At 37.8% G+C, this 12,572-nt stretch overlaps 1 protein-coding gene across 2 annotated transcripts in view; it reads left to right on the top strand.

Annotated features, from left to right (window-relative positions):
• KLHL5 (kelch like family member 5) overlaps window positions 1–1,635 on the top strand; it is a 68,302-nt gene extending 66,667 nt beyond the window's left edge. For both annotated transcript variants that reach the window (XM_037064327.1, XM_037064328.1), the window contains one exon: window positions 731–1,635. In XM_037064327.1, coding sequence (XP_036920222.1) covers window positions 731–787 — 57 coding nt within the window. In that variant the 3' untranslated portion in view covers window positions 788–1,635. The remainder of the gene's footprint in view (window positions 1–730) is intronic.
• Window positions 1,636–12,572: the final 10,937 nt, after the last annotated feature.

The following is a 12,572-nucleotide window of genomic DNA, read 5'->3' as shown; positions in this document are numbered from 1 at the left end:
CCCAAAACATCATGCTCTGTGTAGAACAATTCCCGAGCTATTAAAGAAACACCTTTTTTTGCAATATATATAAATATTGAATCATTATGTTGTATACCTACAATTAATATAATGTTGTATGTCAATTGTATCTCAATTAATAAAAGAGAAAAAAATCACCTTTAAAGGGAAGTGGCTAATAGAGAATTATGTGATGTATCCATTCGATATGGGGTGTCTATGAAAGTATCAACTCGAAAGTATTATGTAAGCGAAATAAGCCAGGTGGTGAAAGACAAACACCGTATGGCCTCACGTGTAAGTGCAGTCTAATCAATAAAACAAACAAACAAGCAAAATATAACCAGAGACATTAAAATAAAGAATAGACTGATGGTAACCGGAGGGGAGAGCGATAATGGGGGACATAGGGAAGGACCCTCAAGGAACTTGCATAAGGACACTTGGACAGAGCCAAAGGGGGTCGGATCAGGGGTGGAAGGTGGGGACGGGTGGGGCGGAAACAGAGACACCTGTTCTTGAACAACAATAAAAAAAATAATAACAACAAAGAAAAGTTTAATATCAGGCACGGAGTTTGTGGGAAGGGAGCCGGCCAGCAGTAGGCCTGGGGCAACAGCTCCCCGCCAACAGGCCTGGGCTGGTTCAGTGTCTGACTAACTGATCTAGTTAGTGTTATCAACATTTTTACCTACAAATCCAACACGTATGTCTTCTTGTTCCTTTTTAGGTTGCTCCGCTGTGCCTAGGAAGAGCTGGGGCTTGCGTTGTGACTGTAAAATTGTAATTCAGTGCTTTGGTTTCTGAATGAAGATACCCGCTTCTTTTATGAATTTAGTACATTTGCCCTGCTGTCAATGGAGACATGTCTAGTACATTTGCAGTGCCGCATTCCTGGGCACAAAGTGCCTGATCTGAAAGTGAAGATCTTAAAACAAGGGAGGATGAACCGGAATCACATACTTCCATGTCTCAGTAAATGAAAACCACAGCTGGTAGACTGAGCATATGTCCCTCACGTAAAATGTGAGAACACACACACTGCTCCTAAACACAGCCCTGTGTTAATTGGGAATTTCATAATTCATAATTTCTTAATCCTCAAGCACATCTTACCCACCTTATCCAAAGATCTCTTTTATTACAGTGAAAATACGCCAGATAAAACTTGTGACATTACCCTTTGTAACATTATCACACATGAGTTACAGTAAGTTTATTCATTCGTTTGCTTGTTTGTTTAACCACAGCCACTCTTTTGATGATAGACTAAGTACTCTGCCATGTAGTTTTTTCAGAAATAGCTGTATTATATGGGCTTTGGTTACAAGATTCTATTTCTAAAATTGGGTTAGTGAATAAGAAAAACATTAAAGAGTAAAAACAATAATGACCAAGTAAAAACTCTGTGTGGTCATTGGGGTTTATTTAAGTATTTATCCTATTCCTGGTAGATTTACCAGGAAGAATGTGTTATGATATTCTCAAGTTGGAATTGAAACATGCTGTTTTGCATTAAGATGTGCAAATTAATGTAGAGAAAATAAATGTTATATATCCTGTAATGTTCTTTCACCTAACATGTATTTAATTACATGAATTTGTTTTCTAAGAGATGTTTTGATTTTGTCTTTTGATATTGACAAAACTGGTTGAATACTCTGAGGTTTTCAAATCTGTGTTTGCCTCCCCTGCCTTGTTTCTCATGTTTAGCCCATTAGTAACCCTTCGTGCTTCTTTGTAATCAGTTTGGGGGGAGTGGGCTTACTGAATGTTTGGAAAATAAGTTTAAAGTGTTTATTACCCAATGTTTTATACATTTATAAATTCTAATTGCATTTGTGAATGTTAATACTCTCAGTGAATTGTTTATTGTTTGCAAAAATGCACTGGGCAGTAACATTTTAAGATAAATCCTTTAAGGTATAAGTCATTAATTTATATCTTAATATAAAAATGAGTATAATCTAAATGCCCATCTTTTAAAATGCAATGTTATAGTTAATGTGTTTTTGACATTTGTATCGGGGTAGCCTTTATTTTAGTTGCTTTCTTTAAAAATTAAAAAAACTTTTTTTTAGCTAATTTCAAATGTTCATGATATGTTTCTATATTGTTTCTACCTTGAAAACCAAGAAAATGAGTACTTCTGTTCCCCTAAATAAAACCTGTAGTTATTTTACTTGTGTGGTTGCTAAGAAAATAATAGTGATAGTGACAAACATATTACTATATTTATTGTGGATATGAGTTCAATTATTTCCCTGACAAGGAAGGATCAGCTGGAGTGTGTTTATGTATTTAGGGGAAGAGAGAGGAGAGGAAAAGGTATAAGGAACAAAACTAAGTTTCACAAGCAGAAACATGTCATACAGCATCTATTCCCTGAAGGCTTAGACCTGTAGTTTTAGAGGAATTGCTTGGATATGTACCATATTTTGCCGTGTACAATGCACACCACATTTTTGGCCCAAACTTTCAGGGAAAAAAATGTTTTATAATTCCATTATTTATTTATATTTAGAAGCAATACCCATTATCATATCCCAGGGTATTATTTTGCATATAGATATCATTATTGCTTTCTAGAGTTGTACTTTTAATGCATAAGCATAAGTAAAAAATTATAAAAACATTTACATAGACCTGGCTGGTGTAGCTCAGGGGATTGAGCACAGGCTGCGAACCAAAGGGTTGCCAGTTCGATTCCCAGTCAGGGCAAACGCCTGGGTTGCGGGCCAGGTCCCCAGTGGGGGCCACATGAGAGGCAACCACACGTTGATGTTTCTCTCTTTCTCCCTCCCTTCCTCTCTCTCTAAATAAATAAAATCTTTTTTAAAAAACCATTTACATAAATACAGAATTAGTACTACCCATGCATAATACACATCCTTATTTTTCCCCTCAAAAATGCAGGCAAAAAAGTACACATTATACACAGCAAAATACGGTACTTGTGATCATTCCTTTGAACACTCAGCATCTACTGTCTGTGCCCACAGTGGACCCAGGCTCATGTTAAAGGGACTAATTTCCCTAAGAACATTCCTTTCTTTCCAGGGGTATCCAACCTGCGGCTATGAATATGACGCGACAGAAAATTGTAAATTATGCATGGACACTTTTTTTACTCATGTTTGTTAGTATTTGTGTATTTAATGTGTGGCCCAAAATAACTCTTCTTCTTCTAATGTGGCCCAGAGACACCAAAAGGTATGTGGTTCATGAGAAGAACAGCCCTCTGATTTTCTCTGTCACTAAAGGGCCTCTCAGATGCAGTTTTGTAGTCAGTGGGGCCTGCCCTCCTGGATACTACAACCATTTTTTTTCTAGAGATAGAACATTTTCCAAACATTCCTTCTTCTCCTAGTCCAGTGTCTAATAAATCTAAAGGAAAATATGGTTCTTCCTTGTATCCACCATCCAGCATTGCTGCCTTGACTTTACTATTAGTCTCTCCAATGAGATGTCTAGTTACTCTTTATTTTAACCCCAATTAATGACCATCTTATGAAAAATAATACTGGGTAATAATTGTTGAATGCTTATTATAAACTAGGAACCAAGTTATTGCATGCATGAATGTACTTAATCCCCTAACAACCTTATGAGGTAGGTTCTATTACTCTTTTTACAGAAAGGAAACTAGAGCACAGAGAGATTAATAACCCCAAGATTATACATAGCAAGTAAGTGGCAGAGCAGAGTTTTAATGTGGGCAGTCTCGCTTAGGAGTCAACATTCTTATCATTTCAGCTTCTTGGTAGAAAAAGAGAGGTTTCATTTTATGTGTAGCATCATTCATTTTAGTCAAAAGACAAATGAACTTCATGCTTTTTAGAAGTAAAATTTATACCAGTGACACATATCAGAAAGTTTTGGGCTCCACCCCTGGCATGCCAAGCCAAAAAAAAAAGTGGCCCAAATGAAAGAACAGATCAAAGCTCCAAAAATAGAACTAAGCAATGAAGACATAGCCAACCTATCAGATATAGAGTTCAAAACACTGGTAATCAGGATGCTCACAGAAATGGTTGAGTATCATCACAACATAGAGGAAGAAGTGAAGGCTATGCGGCCCTGGCTGGTGTAGCTCAGTGGATTGAGCACAGGCCTGCGAACCAGAGGATCACGGTTCGATTACCAGTCAGGGCACATGCCTGGGTTGCAGGCCAGTTCCCTGCAGGCCAACTCCCAGCAGGGGACGCACAGAAGGCAACCATACATTGATGTTTCTCTCCCTCTCCCCTTCCCCTCTAAAGGTAAATAAATAAATAAAATCTTAAAAAAAAATACCTGGAAATCTTAAAAAATAACTGGAAATCTAAATAAGGTTGGGAAAAAAATCTGAGGTCAGATTATGAAATATTTTATTAAAAAAAAAGAAGTGAAGGCTATGCAGAGTGAAATAAACAAAAATATACAGGGATCCAACAGTGAAGGGAAGGAAACTGGCACTCAAATCAATGATTTGGAACAAAAGGAGAAATAAACATCCAACTGGAACAGAAGGAAGAAATAAGAATTCAAAAAAATGAAGACAGGCTTAGGAACCTCTGGGAAGACTTTAAATGTTCCAACATCCAAATCATAGAGATACCAGAAAAAGAAAAGGAAGACCAAGAAATTGAAAACTTATTTGAAAACAAAATGAAGGAGAACTTCCCCAATCTGGCAAAGGAAATAGACTTCCAGGAAGTCCAGGAAACTCAAGACAGTCCCAAAGAAGTTGGACCCAAGAAGGAACACACCAAGGCACATCATAATTACATTACCCAAGATGAAAGATAGGAGAGAATCTTAAAAACAGCAAGAGGAAAGGAGACAGTTACCTACAAAAAAGTTTGCATAACACTATCTGCTGATTTCTCAAAAGAAACTTTGCAGGTAAGAAGGGGCTGGAAAGAAGAATTTGAAGTCATGTAAGGCAGGGACCTACATCCAAGATTACACTACCCAGCAAAGCTATCATTTAGAACAAAAGGGCAGATAAAGTGTTTCCCAGATAAGGTAAAGTTAAAGGGGTTCATCATAATCAAAAACATGAACAATAAAATGAGAACAAACTCCCAACTATCAACAATTGAACCAACAAAACAAACTAAGCAAACTATAGAACAGGAACAGAAATGGAGATCACATGGAGGGTTATCAGTGGAGAGGGGGAGGAGGAAAAATAGGGGAAAAGGTACAAGGAATAAGAAGCATAAATAGTAGGCACAAAATGGACAGGGGGGAGGTTAAGAATAGTATGGGGAATGGAGAAGCCAAAGAACTTATATCCCATGGACATGAACTAAGGTGCATCCCATGGACATGAACTAAGGTGGTGGTGGGGATGCTGGTGGGAGTGGGTGGGGTGCAGGGTGGAGGGGAATAAAGGGGAGAGAAATTTTTTTTTAATTTTGGTTTCTCAGTATTGGGGGAAAATTTTGCTTAAATATGGAATTTTATACATTTTGCTTCAGAAAAGTAAATATAAGAAAGCATGACATACATCTGACATACATTTCAAGTTTTAAAATTAGATAAACTGCACAGTATTTTGGATGACTGAACCATAAAATGTTCATCAAAAATAAGCTTTATTGCCTACAAATTATTCTACATGAAATGGACAGATTCCTAGAAACAAGCAAATTCCCAAAACTGACTCAAGAAATTAAAAATCTAAGTAGATCAAGAAATAAATAAGTAAAGAGATTGAACCAATAATCAAAAATCTCCAAACAAAGAAGGTGCAGAACCAGATGGGCTCATGGAGGAATTCTATCAAACATCTAAAGAATTGACGCCAATTCTTAAACTCTTTCCCTGGGGGGGGAAAGAGGAGATAACACTTCCTAATTCATTCTATAAGGTGAATATTACCTTGATACCAAAACTATACAAAGATTATACACCATGACAAACTAAAATTTATTTCAGGAGTACAGAAGTAGCTCAACAAACAAAAATCAATTGGTGTAATATACCACAGTAATAGAATGAAGGGAGCAACAACTAGAAGAATCTAGAACAATAACATGAAAATAAAGCTCTTTGTTATTAAAAATAGCATAAAGAGAAAAATAACATTTCAATAGATAAGAAAATGAATTTGACAGAATCTAACAGCCTTCATGGGTAAAAAACACTCAGCAAACTAGGAGAGAATGGAATTTTCTCAACCTCTTATGAAAAACCCACAGCCAACCACATACTAAATGGTGAAAGATTGAAACCTTTTTTCCTCTAAGATCAGAGAAATGCTCACTTACAACACTGTTAGGCAACATTTTACCAGAAGTTCTACAAGAGCAATTAGGCAAGAAAAAGAAAGGAAGTCCCAATTAGAAACAAAGAAAGAAAAGAATTGGCAACTGATATGATCCTGTATATTAAAAATCTTGAGGAATCCATACAAAAAATAGAAAACTATTAGAGCTAATAAATTCAGTAATGTTACAATACAAAAACCAACATACAAATGTCAGTTGATTTCTATACACTGACAAAAAAATTCTGAAAAAAATAAAACAATTTTATTTACAATAGCATCAAAAAGAACAAAATACTTGGGAATAAATGTAACCAAGGAGGTGCAAGTGTTGTACACCAAAAGAACCAAACATTGCTGAACAAAATTAAACAAGACCTAAATAAATGTAAAGACACCCCATGTTCATGAGCCAATAATGTTAAAATGGCAATACTCCCCAGATTGGTCTACAGATTCAGTGCAATTCCTCTCAAAAACCTAATGACCCTTTTTTTTTGTAGATGCTGGAAAAGCTGACCCTAAAATTCATATGGAATTGAAGGGACCCAAAAGAGCCAAAAAAATCTTGAAAAAGAGCAAAGTTGGAAGAGTCACATTTTCCAATTTCAAAATTTGTTACAAAGCTACAGTAATCAAAACAGTGTGGTGCTGATGTTAAGAATAAACATATAGGCCAATAGCATAAAATAGGAAATCCAAAAATACACTATAGTAAGTTGATTTCCAACAAGGATTCCAAGACCATCAGCAGAAAAAAATAGTTTCTTCAACAAATGGTGCAACAACTGGAAGGAAGAGACTGAGGAATGAGCACTTAGTAAGTAAGGAGTTTCCAGGTGATGAAAACGTTCTGGAACTCATTAGTAGTGATGGCTATACAATCTGGTGAAGGCACTACATATCACTTATTCTAAACTTTCTGGATATTTTACAACTGTAAAGAGCTCTATTTAGGTACATCACAAATTGTTATTCAAATGTCATAACAGTAAGTATTTTATATATATCACTAGAATTAAAACTACATCTCAAAGACCATCTTTTTAAATGTAATTTGCAAGTAAATAAATTTAAAAATCTGACAGAAGGGGCTCTTTAGATCTTAATTCTGGTATAAAAAGAGAGTGATAAACAATGAAAAACAGAAGGGGAAGTTTGGTTGGGTGCTCTTCCCCAATGCCTGGTACATAACAGCCATTCCATAAATGTTTGTTGAAAGTCAAGATAGATTTTTTTTATAAACTCTCTATAGTGTTTGGAATTGTTGGCAAATATCTCAACTCTTAGGAACAAATATTTAGTAAAATGATAATTTTACTGTGACTAGATTATTAATTCACATGGAATATTTTCATTCTATTTGAATTTTTAATTAGAGTCAAAAAAATCAAATGCTGTAAAATATTAAAGCCTACTTTTAGCATTTCATCCTTCCATATCCCAAATACCTTTATCTATCTAAGGATGCACCAACTCCCCCAGCAGAGACCTTTACTTGAAAGGCCTAAGAAAGTATCATATCTCTTATAATGGTATAATAGGGCCCAAGCAACTCTGATACCTTTGATCTCTCTTTATGAAGTATTGACCGATACTTCATGACTGGCTATGAGGGTCACCCTATTTTCACCACCCTTGGGTAGTTATTTCCTTAGCGCTAGTGCGATCCATCTAGAAAGTGAAGCTGGGGGTGCTTAGGAAGCATTTTCAGTGCCCTGGGTGTTTGACCGGGCTGGAGTTGATTCCATTTGATGACATTTCTTTGTAGGTAATAAACAATTATATTTAATTGAAGTAGACTAAAATAGTTTTATATTAGAGAATGAATATTACTTATGTAATATTTGTGCCTTAAAAATACTGTAAATTGGGAAGGCCAACAATGGCTCCACGACTGTTTGGTTGTGCCATAAGTGATGACACGTTCAACGTATTAAAGTTACCGCGACAACACTATGTTTCAAAACTAGTCAGATTGTTTATCTTTTTCTGAGTGAAGCCTACTTATAAAAAGCCTATTGTTATTTTTTAAGATAGTAAAATATTCTACTGGAAATTAAGGAGAATCAATTTTTTGTACATTCAGTATTTTCTTTTTAAATTAAATTGATTGGGGTAACATTGGTTAATAACACTATATAGATTTCAAGTGTCCAATTCTATGGTGCATCATCTGTATATTGCACTCTGTGCCCATCACCTAAAGTCAAATCTTCTGTCATCTCGTATGTGACACCTTCACCCTTTGCTATCCCCCCAGCTCCCTTCCCTTTGGTAGTTGCCCTGCTGTCCGTGTCTAAGAGTTTTTGTTTGCTTGTCTATCTTGTTCATTTGTTGCTTTCAGTTTTATTTATTTAAAGTTACACCTCTTCGAAAGAACATATGTGCATAACTCACGGACATGGACAACGGTGTGGGAACTGACTGTGGGAATAGGGGGCAGGCTGGGTGGAGAGGGGCAAAAGGAGAAAAAATTGGGACAACCAAATAAACAAGATTTAAATAAAAATAAAGGTATGCATCTTCATAAATCTACACGATAAACTAAGCGGTGCAAAAGAAACAAGTGGAATGAATTTTGTGGGCGGAAAGAGGTCCTTGATTAGTGGCAGCAGGAGCAAGGATGTCGCAGAGAAGCTGTCATTCGAAGAGCTGTCTCTTGTCAGTGACAAGAATAGCTGTGCTGCGAGAGAGCGTCAGAGAAAGAAAATGCTAGGCAAGAAGTCTGGCAAGAGCTGACCTACTTTGTATGATACTGTATCAGAAACTCAGTAGCAACTCTGCAGAGGACTGCAGGACTGGGGCAGTGAATTAATCCAATTGAGATTTCATTTCCTCAGAAGCTTTCTGATCAATAAGGCATCAAGCAAAACACTAGGGAGACTTAAAATCTTACACGATAATAAATCATAAAGATGGACAATGTTAGTTCCTTAAGGGCACATACTGGGGTATGTTTTGTATCCCCTGAAGTACTTAACATTTTATTCACTGTTATATCTTCACAGTAATAGGCTCTCACTACTTATTGGTTGAGTGTAAAGAGGAAATAAACTTGGTCTTTGAAGTAAGTCACCTCTGAGTTATGGGAATGTGGGTTTACAGTATTACAGATTCTGAAACACGGAGCAAAAAGAATCTGTGAAGTTGCCTTGCTCACATATCAGGGTGTGCGTGGGGGGAGGGGGATGAATTTAGGAGAGGTCTGATACGCATGGGCATGGGATGTGGGAGAGCCAGAGATGCGCAGGAAGTGAGGAGGCTGACAGCAGAATCACGTACACACACACAGAGGAAGCTAATGTACTGATATTCAAATTAAGGATGACGGTTACGTCTGCTATTTGTACATGACTTTAACATGACATGGGCAAGCTCCAGATGGCCATAATGGTCAGGGATGCAACCTGCAGGCCATCCCCTACGCACCCCATCTACCTGTTCGTCCCTTCTGACCTTATGTAAGTAGTCATGTGGACTTACAGTTAAAATATATTAACGAAATGGACTATTTTCTCCCCTCCCAGCAATGTTACAACAAATTTTCAAATGCCATGAAACTCTACCCAATATTTGGATCATAGGAATATTTTATAATAATTTCTCTGTTGTGTAAATCTTTCATACTAAGAAATAGTCATTGCTTACTGGACTCAGAGTAGCAATCACATTCTGAGGTAAATAAAAGTCATATCAAACATAATGCGACTTCCAGCCATGATGGAGGTGAAGGAAGACACACTGTGCCTCTTCAAACAACCAAAAGAAGGATAACAATTTAGAAACAAAATTAAAACCAGAACCGACAGAAAACTGAAATGTATGGAAGTCAGACAACCAAGAAGATAAAATAAACATTCAACCAGACCGATAAACCAGGCAAAATTGGGGAGCAAGACAGACCACACAACCCAGAGTCCCAGCGCTGGGAGATAAAGCCTCAAAACACCAAACACCTCAAAACACCTTTGGGGGGTTGCGGCACAGGGAGAGACTCCCAGCCTCACAGGAGAGATTGTTGGAGAGACCCACAGGGTCCTAGAATGCATACAAGCCCACCCACAAGAAAATCAGCACCAGAAAGGCCCAGTTTGCCTGGGGGAAGTGGCGGAAAGAACTGAAATCGACAGAGAGCAGGGCAAACACCACTGTTCCCTCTCGGACTCCGCCAACACATACAGTATCACAACCCAGCAACTGGGTTGCCCCACCCTGGTGAACACTAAGGCTCTTCCCCTCATATGTAACAGGCAGGACAAGAAAAAAAAATGGCCCAAAACAGAAGAACAGATCAAAGCTCCACAGCAGATACAACTAAGTGATGAAGACATAGCCAACCTATCAAATGCACTGTTCAAAATACTGGTGATCAGGATGCTCACAGAAATGGTTGAATTTGGTCAAATTAGATTTAAAAATGAAGGCTACGCTAAGTGAAATGAAGGAAAATGTACAGGGAACGAAAAGTGATGGGAAGAAAACTGGGATTCAAATCAAAGGAGTGGACAAGAAGGAAGAAAGAAACAACCAAACAGAAAAGAATGAAGAAACAACAATTCAAAAAAAATGAGGAGAGGCTTAGGAACCTCCAGGACATCTTTAAACATTCCAACATCCCAATTATAGGGGTAGCAGAAGGGGAATAGGAAGAGCAACAAGTGGAAAACTTATTTGAACAAATAGTAAAGGAGAACTCCCCCAATCTGGCAAAGGAAATAGACTTCCAGGAAGTCCAGGAAGCTCAGAGAGTCCCAAAGAAGGTGGACCCAAGGAAGAACACACCAAGACACCTCATAATTACATTAGCCAAGATTAAAATGAAGGAGAGAATCCTAGAAGCAGCAAGGGATAAGGGGACAGTCACCTACAAAGGAGTTCCCATCAGACTGTCAGTTGATTTCTCAAAAGAGACCTTACAGGCAAGAAGGTGCTGGAAAGGAGTATTCCAAGTCATGAAAGGCAAGGACCTGCATCCAAGATTGCTCTATCCAGCAAAGCTTTCATGTAGAATAGAAGGGCAGATAAAGTGCTTCTCAGATAAGATCAAGTTAAAGGAGTTCATCATCACCAAGCCCTTATTATATGAAATATTAAAGGGACTTATCTAAGAAAAAGAAGATCAAAAAATGTATAATAAAATGACAGCAAACTCACAATTATTAACAACCACACCTAAAAAAAAAAAAGAAGCAAACTAAGAGGACAGCTAAATCAGGAGCAGAACGATAGAAATGGAGATCACATGGAGGGTTAGCAACAGGGGAGTGGGAGGAGGAGAGGGAGAAAAAGGTAGAGAGAAAAAGTAGCATGGATGGTACTTAAAAGGTAGAAAATAGACAGGGGGAGGGCAGGAATACTATGGGCAATGTAGAAGCTAAAGAACTTACGACACATGGACATGAACTAAAGTGGGGGAATGTGGGTGGGAGGGGGTATGCAGGGTGGAGGGGAATGAAGGGGGGAAATGGGACAACTGTAATAGCATAATTGATAAAATATTCTTAAAAAGTCCTATCACTACATTGTACACTCGAAACTAGCATCTTCAATGGTAGTCATATTTTGTTTTGCATTTTTTTAAAGAAATAGTCATTGCAAAGATTGTATAAGATGACATGCCCAGTATTCAGTAATGGAGGTTGAATATTACCGGGCCATCTCTAAGGTTCATACCCATCAGATAGGACATTTTGGTATATTTATCCCAGTCACAACCCAGCGTACCACGACAGTTATCAGCTCATCACTTGCACTATCTAGTCCAGTGAGACTGTGTCACGATGTCAGATTATGATTACTTGAACTTTAAAAATACTCGAATGCCTAGACTCTACCCCAGATACCATATCTCAGGATGTCCGTCCAGCCAGGGGCCAGGTGACCCTAACATACAGCCACAGCGGAGGACTATTACCAAGGCAAACCTCACACAATAGTGGCTTACACTGCCCTCCAACTGTCAGTCATTTTCCAACTTCCTCAAATCAAGGCCCTCTTGTTTTGCTACAGTCTGATCGCGCCCCACAAAGTTCATTTGTTAAATCCTATCTCCCTGAAAAGTTATGGTATTAGTAGTTGGGGCCTTTGGAAAGTGTTTAAGTCGTTAGGGCAGAACACTCACAAATATCAGTATCCTCTGAAAGAAGCTCAAGAACAGGGGTGTCCGAAGGTCCCTTTTTTGCATTCTCTGGGCCACAATGGAAGAAGAGTTGTCTTGGGCCACATATTAGATACACAAACAATTATGATGAAAACTGATGAGCAAAAAATGGTCTATGCATAATGTTCGTGATATCCACCACCACAGATA

This window comes from Sturnira hondurensis, unplaced genomic scaffold (genome assembly GCF_014824575.4).
Source record: "Sturnira hondurensis isolate 20B ecotype Veracruz unplaced genomic scaffold, ASM1482457v3 Scaffold0015056, whole genome shotgun sequence".
NCBI classification, from domain to species: Eukaryota; Metazoa; Chordata; class Mammalia; order Chiroptera; family Phyllostomidae; genus Sturnira; species Sturnira hondurensis.
This window is presented reverse-complemented; position numbering and strand designations above follow the sequence as displayed.